This window comes from Canis lupus, chromosome 2 (genome assembly GCF_011100685.1).
Source record: "Canis lupus familiaris isolate Mischka breed German Shepherd chromosome 2, alternate assembly UU_Cfam_GSD_1.0, whole genome shotgun sequence".
Lineage (NCBI taxonomy): Eukaryota > Metazoa > Chordata > Mammalia > Carnivora > Canidae > Canis > Canis lupus.
Window position 1 is genome coordinate 80,507,949 of NC_049223.1, and position 15,621 is coordinate 80,523,569.

The 15,621-nt window shown below is 54.1% G+C and overlaps 1 protein-coding gene across 1 annotated transcript in view; it reads right to left on the reverse strand.

Moving 5' to 3' along the window:
* PADI1 (peptidyl arginine deiminase 1) overlaps positions 1-15,078 on the reverse strand; it is a 40,941-nt gene extending 25,863 nt beyond the window's left edge. The window contains exon 1 of the mRNA XM_038531832.1: positions 14,987-15,078. Coding sequence (XP_038387760.1) covers positions 14,987-15,078 — 92 coding nt within the window. The remainder of the gene's footprint in view (positions 1-14,986) is intronic.
* Between the last annotated feature and the right edge of the window lie 543 nt (positions 15,079-15,621).

The following is a 15,621-nucleotide window of genomic DNA, read 5'->3' on the forward strand; positions in this document are numbered from 1 at the left end:
CAAATACATGTGGAGGTTAAATAACATGCCACTAAACAATGAATGTTTCGATCAATGAAACAAGCAATCAAAGAGGAAATAAAAAATACATGGAGACAAATGAAAATGAAAGTGGTCCAAAATCTTTGGGATGCAGCAAAAGCTGTTTTAAGAAGGAAGTTTATAACCAATACAGGCCTAGCTCAAGAAGCAAAGCTCAAACAACCTAATCTTACACCTAAACGAGCTAGAAAAAGAACAACAAACAAAATTAAAAACCAGTAAAAGGAAGGAAATTCTAAAACTCAGAGAAGAAATAAATGAAATAGAAACTAAAAAAACAACAGAACAGATCAACGAAACCAGGAGCTGGTTCTTTAAAAAGATCAAACAAAATTGATAAACTTCTAGCCAGACTCGAAGAGAAAGAGAGAGAACTCAAATAAACAAAATCAGAAACAAAAGAGGAGAAATAAACAGACACAACAGAAATACAAATGATTGTAAGACAATATTATGAAAAATGACGTGTCAGAAATTGGACAACCTAGAAGAAATGAATATATTCCTTGAAACATACAACCTACCAAAACTGAATCAGAAAGAAATAGAAAATTTGAACAGACTGATTACCAGCAATGAAATTGAATCAGTAATCAAAAAACTCCCAACAAATGAAAGTCCAGGACCAGATGGCTTCACAGGTGAATTCTACCAAATGTTTAAAGAAAAGTTAATACCTATTCTTCTCAAACTATTCCAAAAAACAGAGAGGTAGAAAGCTTCCAAATTCATTCTATGAGGACATGATCCTGATACCAAAACCAGATAAAGACATCAAAAAAGAGAACTACAGGCCAATATCTCTCATGAACACAGATGCAAAAATCCTCAACAAAATGTTAGCAAAAATACACTAAAAAATTATTCACCACAATCAAGTGGGATTTATTACTGGGATACAAGAGTGGTTCGATATTTGCAAATCAATCATCATGATACATCACATAACAAGAAGGATAAAAACCATATGATCACTTCAGCAGATGGAGAAAAAGCATTCAACAAAGCACAACATCCCTTCATGATAAAAATCCTCAACAAGATGAGCACTGGGTGTTATACTATATGTTGGCAAATTGAATTTAAATAACTTTTTAAAAATTCTCAATAAAGTAGGTTTAGAGGGAACATACCTTTAAGTCTTAAATAAAAGTCCACAGCTAACATCATACTCGATGGTAAAAAACTGAGAGCTTTTCCCCTAAGATCAGGAACAAGACCAGGATGTCCACTCTCACCACTGTTATTTAACATAGTATTGGAAGTCCTTGCTACAGCAATTAGACAAGAAAAAGAAATAAAAGATATCCAAACTGGTAAGGAATAAACTCACTATTTGCAGATGACATGATACCGTATATAGAAAGCCCTAAAGACTACACCAAAAAACTACTAGAACTGAGAAGTGAATTCAGTAAGGTCGCGGGATACAAAACCAATATACAGAAATCTGTCACATTTCTATACACTAAACATCAAGTAGCAGAAATAGAAATTAACAAAATAATCTCATTTATAATTCCACCATAAATAAAAATACCTTTTATTTATAAATTTATAAATAAATATTATTTTATAAATAATAAAATACCTAGGAGTAAACTCAAGGAGGTGAAAGACCTTTATGTTGAAAACTATAAGACATGAAAGAAATTGAAAACCACACAAACAAATGGAAAGATATTCCATGCTCATGGATTAGAAGAACAAATATTGTTAAAGTGTCCCTGCTACTCAAAATAATCTACAGATTTAGGGGATCCCTGGGTGGTGCAGCGGTTTGGCGCCTGCCTTTGGCCCAGGGCATGATCCTGGAGACCCGGGATCAAATCCCGCGTCGGGCTCCCGGTGCATGGAGCCTGCTTCTCCCTCTGCCTGTGCCTCTGCCTCTCTCTCTCTCTCTCTCTCTCTCTCTGTGTGTGACTATCATAAATTAAAAAAAAATTTTAAAAATCTCTAAAGATTTAATGCAATCTCTATCAAAATACCAACAGCATTTTTCACAGAACTATAAAAAATAATCCTAAAATTTGTATGGAACTACAAAAGACCCCAAATTATCCAAAGCAATCTTGAAAAAGAAGAACAAAACTAGAGATATCATAATTCCAGATATCAAGATACACTACCAAGCTACAGTAATCAAAACAGTATGATACTGGCACAAAAATAGACATGTAGATCAATGGAACAGAATAGAAAACCCAGAAATAAACCTACAATTATATGGTCAATTATCTTCAACAAAGGAGACAAGAATATGCATTGGGAAAAAGACAGTCTCTTCAAAAAATGGTATTGGGAAAACTAGGCAGCAAAAGAATGAAAGTGGATCACTTTCTAACACCATACACAAAAATAAACTCAGAATAAATTAAGGACCTAAATGTGAGCCCTGAAACCATAAAAACTCTAGAAGAGAACATAGGCAGTAATCTCTCTGATATCAGCCATAGCAACATTTTTCTAGATATGTCTCCTGACGCAAGGGAAACAAATGCAAAAATAAACTATTGGGACTACATCAAAATAGAAAGTTTCTGCAAAGTGAAGGAAACAATCAACAAGACAAAAAGGCAGCCTACTGCATGGGAGAAGATATTTGCAAATGATATATCCAATAAAGAGTCAATATCCAAAATATATAAAGAACTGATACAACCCAACACCCAAAAAACCCAAATAATTCAATTGAAAATGGCAAGAAGACATGAACAGACATGTCTCCAAAGAAGACATCCAGATGGCCAACAGACACATGAAAAGATGCTCGACATCATTCATCACTGGGGAGATGCAAATCAAAATCACAATGAGGAATCACCTCACACCTGTCAGAATGGCTAAACTCAAAAACACAAGAAACAACAAGTGTTGGTGAGGATGCAGAGAAAAGAGAACTTTCATGCACTGTTGGGAATGCAAACCGGTGCAGCCATTGTGGAAAATAGTATGGAGGTTCCTCAAAAAATTAAAAATAGAACTACTCTATGATCCAGTAATTCCCCTACTGAGTGTTTACCCAAGTCACGTGAAAACACTAATTTGAAAAGATACATGCACCCTTAAGTTTATCGACAATAGCCAAATTATGGAAGCAGCCCATGTGTCTGTTGATAGATGAATGGATAAAAAATATGTGGTATAAAGATGCATAAAAATATATAAATATGCATGTATAAACATGCGTATACTATATGCATACAATATTTATAGTATATAAATATATATTTTTATATACGCAATGGAATATTATACAGCCATAAAAAAGAATAAATCTTGCCATTTGCAACAACATGGATGGATCTAGAAGGTATAATGCTGAGTGAAATAAGTTAGAGAAACACAAATATCCCGTCATTACCGTTATATGTAGAATTTAAGAAACAAAACGAATGAACAAGAAAAAAAGAGACAAACCAAAAATCAGATTCTTAACTATAAAGAACAAACTGATGGCTAACAGAGGGGAGGTTGGGGTGGGAGGCCGGGGGCAGGATGGGAATTAATGAGCACACTTAAAATGATGAGCGCTGAGTTGCCAAATCACTATATTGTGCACCTGAAACTAGTATAACACCGTATGTCAGATACTGGAATAATTTTTTTTTTTTAAGTTCTAGGGGGATCCCTGGGTGGCTCAGCGGTTTAGCACCTGCCTTTGGCCCAGGGCGCGATCCTGGAGTCCCGGGATCGAGTCCCATGTTGGGCTCCCAGCATGGAGCCTGCTTCTCCCTCCTCCTGTGTCTCTGCCTCTCTCTCTCTCTATGTCTATCATGAATAAATAAATTAAAAAAAATAAAAATAAAAAAGTTCTAGGGCAGCCCAGGTGGCTCAGCGATTTGGCGCCACCTTCAGCCCAGGGCCTGATCCTGGAGACCCGGGATCCAGTCGCACGTCGGGCTCCCTGCATGGAGCCTGCTTGTCCCCCTGCCTGTGTCTCTGCCTCTCTCTCTCTCTCTGTCATGACTAAATAAATAAAAATCTTTTTAAAAAAAAGTAAAAGAAGTTCTACTCTAAAAAGCAATATTGATTCATTGATTGATTGATTTAAAGTGTCCCAAACCAAACTCCCACTTCCCCACCCCTGCGTGATCTAAACCACTCCATCCTCGGCTTCAGCCTGGGGTCCCCTCCCTCCCTCGCGCTCACACCCAGCGCCCCAGCAAAGCCTAAGGACTCCACCTTCACGTCGCCTCCAGAGCGGACACTCTCACCTCCCCAACGGCTCACACCCCGGGGCGGAGCACCAACCGCTTCCACGTGGATTTTTACAACAGGCTGGTCTCCCGCCTGCACTCCTGTGGCCCTCAGTCTGTTCTGGATGTAACAGTAGAAGGGTCCTCTTTAAAAAAAAAAAAAAAAAAAGTCCTATGCTGTCCCTCCCACTCATCAGCCTTCCACAGAGCCAAACTGGCTTCCTGCCCACTTGGCTCCCCTCTCCGCCCTCCCCAGCTCCTTGCTCTGCCTCCAGCGCGCCCAGCTCACGCCCACCTCAGGCCCTTTGCACCTGCCGTTCCCCTCGCTCAGAATGTTCAGCTGGTAGATATCCATTGGGTCCCCGGCCCTCATTTCCTTCTCAGAGAGGTCTTCTCTGCCCAATTTAGGACAGTGTGAGAGGAAGACACCATGAGGCCCAGGCTCCCTCCCCCGTGAGCCAGCTTCCTTCCACCTGACACAGTCTCCTTATTTTGACGTATTTGCTTATTGCCTTTCCCTCCTGCATCTCCCTCTGGAATGCAGGGATTTTATTCCCCACTTTGCTCTCTCTAATGCTACTGGCACCTGAGCGCCCCGTTTGGTGCCCAGCACCCACCAGGGGCACAAACAATGAGGACAGGGCAAGCCAGAAACTGGGACTGCCAGGCTGGGGGCAGCGGGGGGGGGGGGCTGCGCTGGACCAGAATCCGACCCCCTGGCCCCAGGGCCTCTGCCCGCGCACCCCGAGGGCCGGTGGCACCCACGGCAGAGGGGCTCCAGCTCCACGGAGGTGGAGACGCCCAGCCAGGACCTGCCAGCCCCAGGCACTGCCCTTTCGAGGGGGCGGGGCTCCGTGCAGCCAATCCCCAGCTTCAGGCAAAAGGTGACATTTCCAAGTCACGGCCCTGGCTCCGGACTCCCTATTTAGGGTAAGAAATAACAGTAACAGTAATAACAACGACGGTAAAGGAAGAGGGGCCAGAGCGGGAACAAATGCCCTGGGGCTTCCAAGCCCAGCCCGCTTTTCGCCGCCCGTGCCCCTGCTCAGCTGTTGCCATCCCTGGGGTCCTGGGCCAGCAGGTGCCAGGTGAGTCCCTCGGAGGCCGGGCCTCGGGGAGGGGGGGCGACAGGCAGGAGGGACGCCCAGGGCTCCGCCTCCACCCTTGCAGGTGTCTCCCGCCCTCTAGCCCACCCCCACCCCCCCCAGCTCCCCGCAGCCTTCCCTGGTCTGTCACCGCCACCCAGGTGGTTTCACTTAGGTCGCTGCTCAGGGTGGAAAAGGTGTGAAAGAGCTGAGGGGACTCCAGCGGGAGCTTTGCAGACTGGGAGGAGGGGGAGAGAGGAAGGAAAGGGGGGAGAGGAAGGAAAGGGGGGAGAGGAGGGAAAGGGGGGAGAGGAGGGAAAGGGGGAAGAGGAAGGAGGAGAGGAGGGGAGAGGAGGGGGTAGGGGGAGAAGAGGGGAGGGGGAGGGGAGGGGACAGAGGAGGGGGAAGGGGAGGGGGAGAGGAGGGGGGGGAGGAGAGGACCCTGGGAGGGGGCTGCGGCTTCCGGCTGGTGCGCATGCCTGGCGGCTTATGGGTTATGCGGGGCAGGCACTTGCAGCTCAGATTCTCTTCCCTTGACGGCCTCCCCCAACCCGCCCGGTCCTCGAAGGGGGGGACTCGCGCTGCCTTCCCCATGGCTCGGGCTCCCGGATCTGCGGGGGCCGTGGATGAAGGGCTGCTGGGGGGGGCTGTGGGCTAGGAGCCTCCAGGTGACACCTGCCCGCTTGCCGCCCTTGGGTGCAGCCCCCAGCCCCACCCCAACCTCACAGGCAGGTGACACAAAGCATGTGAAAGCTCCCCTCAGAGGAGAGGGTCTCCGTCATTCCCACGCATGCAGTCATCGTGTCCTTGTCATCACGTCCATGCTGACGCCCACCGGCGGGTGCCCTCACCTTGCCCTGCTTCCCAGAGCCCTTCTCCTGCCTCTGCAGGGGCACGGGGTGAGGATGCGGATGGGGGCAGTGGAACCTTCTGCATTCTTGAAGACCCACTTCAACTGCCACCTCTTCCACGGAGGGAAGTGCGCGTTCTGTGTGGAGCGTGGGCTCAAACCCGCTCACTCAACTGCTCTGAGCCTCTACTTCCCCCCTCTGTGAAAGGGGCATAACCCAGGGAGCTACCTCCTAGGGCTGTTGGGGGATCCCATGAGATGATGCATTTCAAGCCCTTGGCACACAGTAGGAGTTTCATAGGCATTAGTGCCACTGCCACCGTTACGGTTACTGTCCCCGGGACCCCCAGCAGACCAGCCCACTCGGGCCAGCTCTCCGCGTCCCCTGTGTTCCCACAGCACTGGTTCAGACCTTCCTTGGGGGCCCCTTCACCATCCGTCTGTGTCACCCAGAGCAGCGTCCTGGCTGACTCGTCCTGCGCATCCCTGCGCCCCGTGCCCAGCCTGGACCTGTGTGCCAGGCTCATAAAGAGGCTGCAAGGAGAAGAGTCAATGCTTAGAGAATCTCCTAGAAGGAGGTGCAGAGGGTGGGACGGAGGATCTCAAGTCAGCAGGAACCCAGCCCACCTGCTGTGGCGAGGTGTGTGCCCCCCCACCTGATAAGGCGTAAGCACAGGGTGTCCCGGGGGTAATAGTGGGGAGGGGTATGCTGCAGGCATGTGCTCAGGTTTTGACACCCATGATCTCATCTACACGCACCCTCCCAGGTATGTGTTGCTGTCCTCATTTGACCCACGAAGAAATCCCAGAGAGGTTAAGTAACTTTCCTAGGGTCACACAGCTGGCAGAGGGAGGAGGGAGCAGCAGGTTTGTCTTCTATTTTGTGCTGGCCTGGCTGACGTTAAAAGGAGCATGCGTGCCCTGAGCGTGCCCCCAGCGGGGACCGGAAGGATGAGTTAGGTGGGGAAGATGTAGGAAGGAAAAAGGAAAATGTCGAAACCTTGCAACACAAGCTCCTCAACATGGTTGCTTGGGAGTGGGTGGGGGACGGAGGCGGTGGCCAAGGCAGCGTGTGGGGCACCGAGTCAGGAAAGCCATGTCCCTTCCTCGCCACACGTGCACCTGAACTTTGCAGGGGTGAGGTCGGTGCAGGGCAAGAGGGCAGCCAGCGCCCATGACCTCCTGGCTCCTGCTTGCCCTAAACAGTGAGTCCTCTGCAGGGTGTTCATAGGCCTCAGGTCGGAGAAGGGTCCCAGAGATCATCCTGGCCTGCCTGCTGCCCCCCGCAGGACTCTGTGCTTGAGGGGCGCCTGGGGGGCTCAGCGGTGGAGCATCTGCCTTCAGCCCAGGGCGTGACCCCGGGGTCCTGGAGCCTGCTTCTCCCTCTGCCTGTGTCTCTGCCTCTCTCTGTGTCTCTCATGAATAAATAAATAAAAATTTTTTAAAAGGGCTGTGCTTGAATACTTCCGGTGACAGACAACTCACTACCTCACACTCCTTTGTGTTTTGACAGCTCAGGTAATTGGAAAGCTTTTCCTTTGCTTAGCTGCACCCTGGCTCCCGGAAGCCTCCTCCCACGGGGGTTCAGCAGGCCACACCTTACTTACCACTTGGCCTCCGAGGAGAAGAGAAACACAATAGTCGTGGAGAAGTCCCTCCCATGCCCTCCATCATACCAGCCCCTGGGAATAGAGCTGGGGGTCTGGGGCCCCTCTTCCCAGCCTAGGGTCTGGGCAGGGAGGGCAGATGGTGCTGACTTGGCCTCCAGCTGGGTGGGTGGGGATGGGACAGGGTGGCAAAGGACTCGTGTGCCCTGGAGGGCTGCCCAGGGCACCGTGCTGGGCAAAGGCAAAGGCAGGAGAAGAGAATGATGTAGAATCAGATGGAAGAGCTGAGGAGTGAGCCAGTGGGCAGCCCTTGAGCTGCCTGGCCCGGCCGAGCCGATAGCCACCCTCACACCTGACCGGACACCTGCCCACTGGATGCCCCCAAGGTGCCACCTCCCAATGTCCTAGACTTGGAGTTTTCTGGACTGAAGCCACAAGGAATGCCAGCCGGCGGGTCCTCTCTGGAGCGGCCAGCCCTGGGGGTGCTTCTGCTGGGGGCCCAGACCCGCCGTGGCCGACAGTCCCAGCGGGCCGACCAGCCCCCTGCAGGCTCCCATCCTAAGGGGCATCACCCCGCAGGGGCACATGGAGCGTCCGGTTAGTGCCGCTGGCCGCTCGGCCTCAGCGCACATTCCCCGAGCACCTGCTGTGTGTCCGGTGAAAGCAGAGAGGAATCGCCCCGGCCCTGCCCTCGACGAGTCCACACCACGGTCTGCGCCGCACTTCTATCCCACTCCAATTCCATCGCCTGGGCCCTGCCTGCGGGGCAGGGAAGTTAAATATTCCTCTCCCTATTTTACAGACTGAGATTCAAAGGGAGGCCACACACGGGGACCTGAGTGACAGAGCTGGGATTTGACCCCACCGGGGACTGACTCCAAAGCCCAACCTCAGCCTTGACCCCACTCCACCCCTCGAGCGGACCCAGCAACGGAGGAGATGCTCAGATAATGAGGCCTTAAAAAAAATTAAAAAAAAAGGATAATGAGGCCTTTGGGGGTCGAAGTAAACCTGGGTTCAAATCCCAGCTCCAGCCTTTCGTGGGCTGCGTGCCTTTGGACAAGTCCCTTGACCTCTCTACGTCTCACTTTCTTCAACTGCCATTTGGGGATCATTTGAGATGTCTGCACCGCACAGGTTTGTTGTGACACTTCATCGGGATAAGGCAGTGAGCACTTGCTACGGTGTCACCCCTGTCCCTGCGGTCGCCAGGGCTTGGGGAGCGAGCAGGTGCTGGTGCGAGGGCTGGTGGATAAGAGGAGCCCCGTACCTCCCTTCACTAACATGTGGGTTGGGAACATCCGCATCCTGAAGTCCTTTTGGCTCCCAGACTGCGACAGGAGCCCGTGACGGGCAGGACTGGGCCGTGTCCCCACCGAGTGCCGAGCCCAGCACGGAGCTGCACACAGGGCAGGTGTGCAGAGGCATCTGCTAAGTGACCACCATGGGGCAAAGGCCGCAGAAGGTCCCCCAGCTTCCCCACCCCGGTGCGGCTTTCTCCCTGGGCCTCCCCGGGGTGCTGGCTGCGGCTGACAGAGGTCAGGGGAGGGCAAACGGCTGGCACCTTGCAGACTCCCCATCACGGGCACACATTCTCGCCTCAACCTGGAAGGGCGCAGGGCAGGGCTGTGCTCTCTCCCTCTTTCTTCCCTTCCTTCCCAGAGATTACAATCGTGGGTAACCTGTGCCCTGTCATTGCTCACGGAGGGGCACGCCCAGGGCCTGGAAGGAAGGAGGGCGCACCCGGGGCAGGCCTTCCTGGGACCCCCTGCCTTCCTGGGAGTGGGGGCTGGGCCGGGGGGTGCCAGTCTCAGCGCCAGGCCTCCCCAGCAGAGGCACGCAGGGGCTGGGGACGAGAACCTCTCCGTGCGCACGAGCGAGAGAGACAGATGGAGAGAGCGCGAGCCCAGAGCTGTGGATGGGAAGTCACCCATGAGTCACTCCTTCCCTCTCCCCGTGGGGTCACCATGCATGCCCGTGCGTATGCATTTCGTGCCTTATGAAATTCCTCGTCTGTAAAATGGGGGCCAAAGCCACAGGTATGAACAACAAGCAATGTTATCCCCACCTCTCGTGGGCGGAGCAGCCACAGCGAGGCTAAGCCACGGGCCCGAGGTCACACAGCCTGCAAGTCTAAGCCTGAGCCCCACCCAGAGGTCGTGACTACCAGCCACCCTGTTCTCAGCAGCGGGTGCTGCGTTGACTCCCAGATGGTCCCAGCGCCACAGAGTTCCCCCTCGGTGCCCGGGGAGGATGGAACCCGCCTGCCTTCCCAGTCCTCGCCCGGGCCCAGCAGACGCACCAGCTGTACCCGCCACGGGGTCCAACCAGCCCTGCCTTAGCCCACCCGTCCCAGCGTGGTGCCCGGGACCCCGGCGGGGGCGGGCGGGCTCACAGCCGTGGCTGGAGCACCTTCAGGGCCCCACGTGGCCGTGGACTCCAGTGCGGGTGACTGGCCTCCCCGGGCCATTTGGAGGCCCGAACACAGTGCCCGACCTCCGGAGAGGGCAGGCCCCCGCCAAGAGCTCCCAGATGGTCCCAGCTCCCTCGTGCTGTCTGCAGGGCGCCCGTCTAGGCCCACAGCTGAGGCCCACCTCCTGGGCTCCCCCCATAGCTGGGAAGGAATTTGCCAGCTCTTTCTTTCTTTCTCTATTTTAAAAGATTCACATATTTACTTATTTATTTATTTTAAAGGGAAGGAGAGAGAGAGAGGGCAGAGGGAGAGGGAGAGAGAATATGGCACGCCCGACATGAGGCTCGGCCCCACAATGTTGAGATCTCGACCTGAGCCGAGACCAAGAGTCGGATGCCCAACCAACCGAGGCACCCAGGGGCTGCTAGCCAGTTCCTTCTAGCCCCACATCCCGCCCACAACATCTGCGAGCCTCAGGACCCCTTGGCAGAGCTAAACAGCTGCTCAGCAGCCACCAAGAAGGGAGTGGAAGCCTCTCTGGAGGGCGCGAAGCTGAGGACATGTCAGACGGAGAGCGTTTTGGGGTCGAGAGGAATCCACGTCACATGTGAGCCACCCTCCCATTCCTGGCGTCTCGAGCGCTCTCTCAGGGTCCCCGGCTGGTCGGCCCCCCAGCGAGGAAGGGCAGGGACTGGGCGGAGAAGGGGCAGCTGGGGGCTGGCAGTGAGGGCGGCAGGAAGGAAAACCGAAGGCGCAGAATGAGGCTGGGTTCAAAGACCAGAGATGATGGGAGTGGCAGGGAGGGGAGGGCCCGTGGTCTCAAATGGCAGGTGGCCAGGCGGACCAGGGAGGCAGGGACGCCTGCAGGATGGAGGAGCGGCTGACCTCGGAGGACCACCCGATGCCAACGCTTCCCGTCCCGAGAGCACACACTCCACGGCCCGTGTCCACACTCTACATGGATCGCCACCCGCGCGGCGTAGGGAAGCCCCGAAGTCTCCAAGCACCTCACGTCTAAACTGTGACATTACTTCTAATGAAGGAATGCGGTGTGGCCCAGGAGGGAGCCGGGCCGAGACACGGTCCTCACCCGGCCCTTCAGCCCAGGTCCAGCCCGGCTCTTGAGGCCTGTCCGTCATACGAATTAGCGTCTCCACAACCCTGTCATTATCCCGTGAGCAGCACAATTATGCTTCATTGTACTTCTGTGCACGTTAAAAGCATCAATTTACTCAATGTAAACATTAAGAATATACACACCACAGGTTTTATAACTCTGTTTTGGCATTTTCGGGGTTTTGGAAAGACACAGCAGCCCAGGGAAAAGCAGCAGCCTGGGGCCAGTCTCTGGCTCATCAGCGGCCTGCGGAGGCCTCCTCTCTGGGCACCCGAACTCCGCCAGCCTGATCTGAAGACTCTATTTTGCCCTGATGCTTTGCAGAACTGGGGGAGGCTGGGTTGGGACCCGGGAGGATGTCTGTGTCCCCCACCCAGCCAGCCTTCTCGTCCTGGCCAGGGAGTAAACATTCATTACCGCCTCTGGCCTGGAGCTCTGATTCTGGCCTCTGGGCAGACAAAGGGGGTGAGACTGCACCACGAATCGATTCCCCCCCACACCGCCCACCCCCTCTTCTTTGGCGTGCATCCTCTGGGGGCCACCTCCAAGCACGGGCAGGGACAACCAGAGCAGTCTGACCAGACCGGGAGGGTCAGGATGGAGAGCCAGCGCGCTGGGGTGACAGGTCAGGATGGTGAGTTAGGCCATGGAGTGAGGGGATGGTGTAGAATCTTAGCACACCCAGAGTCGGGCGTTTTCCAAAGGTTCCCGGGGCTGGGGCACACAGTTACCCCAAAGACAAACATTGCTCCACACAGTGCACACAGCACCAGGGGAGTTCATCACTCCCCATGATGTCACCCCGCATGCCCACCCACTGGCCCTCCTGGGGGGCTTGGCCTCCCGGCAGCTCAGGTGACCCACAAACCACCTCTTCGGTGCAGGGGCGGGGTACTCCCCCACTTTTACCAGCAAAAGCTAAGTAGAGACCCCTGCTTGGTCTCAGCTGGAGCCAGACTCGTGGCAATGGGGGTGGAGAGGCCCCACACTGATCATCATGTGCAACCCAGGCCCTGGGTGACCTTTAGGCTCTCTTCAAACCTTCCCAGGCTGATAATTTCATGCCTCTTTCTCTACCCATCCCAGACCAGATGGCTGGGAAGTTCTTCCTTACATCTACTCTTAAACCAAACTGCTGCAGATTAAAGCTTTATTTTCTAGAGACCCTCCGTGGCTACATCCCTAGTCAAGACCAATGCCCAGCGTGAAGGGTCCTCAAGGGCTGTTGGGTGGGGATCTCTCAAAATGCTCACTCAGGGGGCGCCTGGGTGGCTCAGTTGGCTCAGGTCTTGATCTCATGGTCATGGGTTCAAGCCCCGTGTTTAAAATAGAATAGAATAGGGCAGCCCGGGCGGCTCAGCGGTTTAGCACCGCCTTCAGCCCAGGGCCTGATCCTGGAGTCCTGGGATCAAGTCCCACGTCGGGCTCCCTGCATGGAGCCTGCTTCTCCCTCTGCCTCTTTCTCTCTCTCTCTCTCTCTGTGTCTCTCATAAATAAATAAATAAAATCTTTAAAAAATAGCATAGAATAGAATAAAACAAAATAAAGTGCTCACTCAGAAATAGCACTGAAGTAGCGCCCCCTCCCAGGGTCAACCAGAGCACAGCAGCTGTGGCTGACCCAGGCAGCTTCCTCATGCTCCATGGCTGGGCCAGGGCCCGAATCTGAAGATGCTGAGGTGCTTGGTGATCCCAAAGGGATTCCCAGACAGCACAGCCCTCTGTTCCCACCACACCCAGCCCGATCTGTCCTCTGTTCCTCTGACCTTCTGAGACGTGATGGGAGGAAAAGGGACCAGAGAACAGGGAACCCACAGAGCTGTCGGAGCTGTGAGCACCGTCTCTGCCTTCCAGGGGCCCTACACAGCCAGGGTCTCATTTACTCCCCACCCTGCCCCGTGGAGGTCCGTGCTATTGTCAGCTGAGGAAGCCACAGCTCAGAGAAGGGCAGCGGCTTGCCCGGGGCATACAGCCACGAATGGAGCTAGGATGACAAACCAAGTCTGTCCAGCTCAGAATCTGGTGCTTGACCTCCCCAAGAGGGAGGGGACTTAGCTCACCCTCTTGGGACTCAGATAAGGGAGGAGGCCCAGCAAAGGGCCAGTGACTTGGCCCACGCCAGACAGCAAGTCAGCAGTAGAGCCAGGACCAGAACCCGTGTCTCCGGGCTCCCAGTAAAATGCTTCTGGCCTTAGTCAGCCGCACCATGTAGGCCTAAGTTTCTGAAATGACCTTCCCCTGGGGATGAGAGCAGAGGCCTGGATGACCATCCCCTGGGGATGAGAGTAGAGGCCTGGATGACCGTCCCCTGGGGATGAGAGTAGAGGCCTGGATGACCATCCCCTGGGGATGAGAGCAAAGGTCCGGAATCGGACCGTGGGCGCCCACTAGCCACCCCTTCCTTGCCCTTGGTGTGAAAGCAGGGTGGCCAGACAAAGCTGGAGGCCCAGCTAAATATGAATTTCAGCTAAGCAGCAGTTTTTAAAAACATAAGGATGACCCAGACAATATGCTGGAATAATTCTTTGTTGTCTCTCTCAAAAGCGTACTTAACTGGGCACCCTGGTTTCCCATTTGCTAAGCCTGGGAAACGCTACGTTGAAGGGACAGGAGAAAATAAGGTCTAGGCTGGTCCCAGAGAAGCAGCCCCACACCAGGGCTTCCGACAGGACTCAGAGCCGAGGTCCGGCCTCCATGCATCCTGGCTCCCCCTCCTCAGCCCTGTCCCTGGGGCCGCAGGCCACTGTCAGAGGGGTCAGGAGGGCTTCCGGGACACAGGCTCACCTGAGGCCAAGTGGGAAGTCAGGCCCTGCATTCACTAGCCAGACTGGGACAGCACAGCACCTGAGATCCAGGAGTGCAGCGAGAGCCCAGTCTCCCCAGCCCCCACCTCCTCGGAGAGGGGGGCCTCCACCCTGAGCCCCTTATCTGCAGAGGCTCCAGCCCCATCTGATCCAGCAGGGATGGAGTCCATAGACAGTGTCAGAGCTGGAAAGGCTGCCCAAGACCCCCCAAGTCCAGCTCCCTGGGCCCCCATCTGGGCAGAGCCAGGACAGAGAGGACTCAGGCCAAAGGGAGAAGCCGATTCTTCTGGGGCCCTTAAGATGTCACCAGGGCTACCATCGCCACCAGCACCATCGTCATCACGGTGGCAAACATGAGACCGGGTCTTATTCTAGGTTCTTGTCTTTTATTAACTCCTTGAATCATCCCTCTGACACTCCCTCCTGATCCCAATCACCCTGGCGGGCCTCCAAGGATCGAGCTGCCACACACCTCACACCTCTCCACCTCAGACAGATGGGTCGTTGGCAAGAGGCAGAGGGAGAAATTCAGGGTGGCCCAGTCCCGCTCCCTGTCTCGAGCACCAGTTCGTTCTGGTGTTGCACCCAAGTCCCATGCTGACGTCAGAACGCAGAGCCCAGGGCTCAGAGCTAGAACCTTTATCCAGGGGCCTCGAGGCCAAAGACCTGACCCCGGTGCCCAGGAGATGGAACCCCAAGATGGGCCTGAAACCTTAGCCCCAGTTCTCCATCCCACTCCACCTGCCCTGCCGTCAGAACCATCTCCTACCAGCACGTTCGATTTGTCCACCGGGCGACCACCCCGTGGCCTTGGGGTCCTCCCCGGTGGCCCAGCCCTCTGCAGCCAGGTGGGTACCTCTCAGCTCTCACCTGTGAACGTCCACAGACGTCTCGACCCCCACCACACACACGGCGTAGGTGGGCTTCTTCAGGGACAGCCGCACAGACCTCTGCGGGGCCATCCCATGCCCCTGGCCGCCGGCCTCTGCACTTCCTATGGCCCCGGCTCCTCTCCTGGGCACCAAGTCGCGCCAGGAAGGAGCTTGCCTTCTGACGGGTCGGAGCTTTCCTCCTCCCTTTTAATTTCACCCTGTGACCTGATTAGCTGCCTGAGCCGGAGTCCCCACCTCCTGGCTCCCCGCCCAGCCCTCTCACTCAGGCCTGTCAATCCAGGAGGCCAGGGGAGGAGGCACCTCGGGTCTCCCAGAGGGATGGGAAATGGGGGCTTCGGCAGGGGTCCCCAGGGAGCAGGGCCCAGCTGCCAGCCGAAGCTCCCCGTCGGCCCTGTCTCTCCTTCCCCGAGCTTTGCCTCTATCCTCAGACTCCTGGTTGTCTGAACGCGCCAACGTAATGACGTCAGCATTTTCTGAGGGCTGATGAAGCGCCAGGTGCAGATCTGATCTCCAGTGCTGAGAAATCAGGTAGCCCAGAAGCACAGGGCAGTCAGACCTCCGGGGTTCGAATCCTGGCTCTGCCTCTTACAACCTATGACCTTGGGCGGTTAC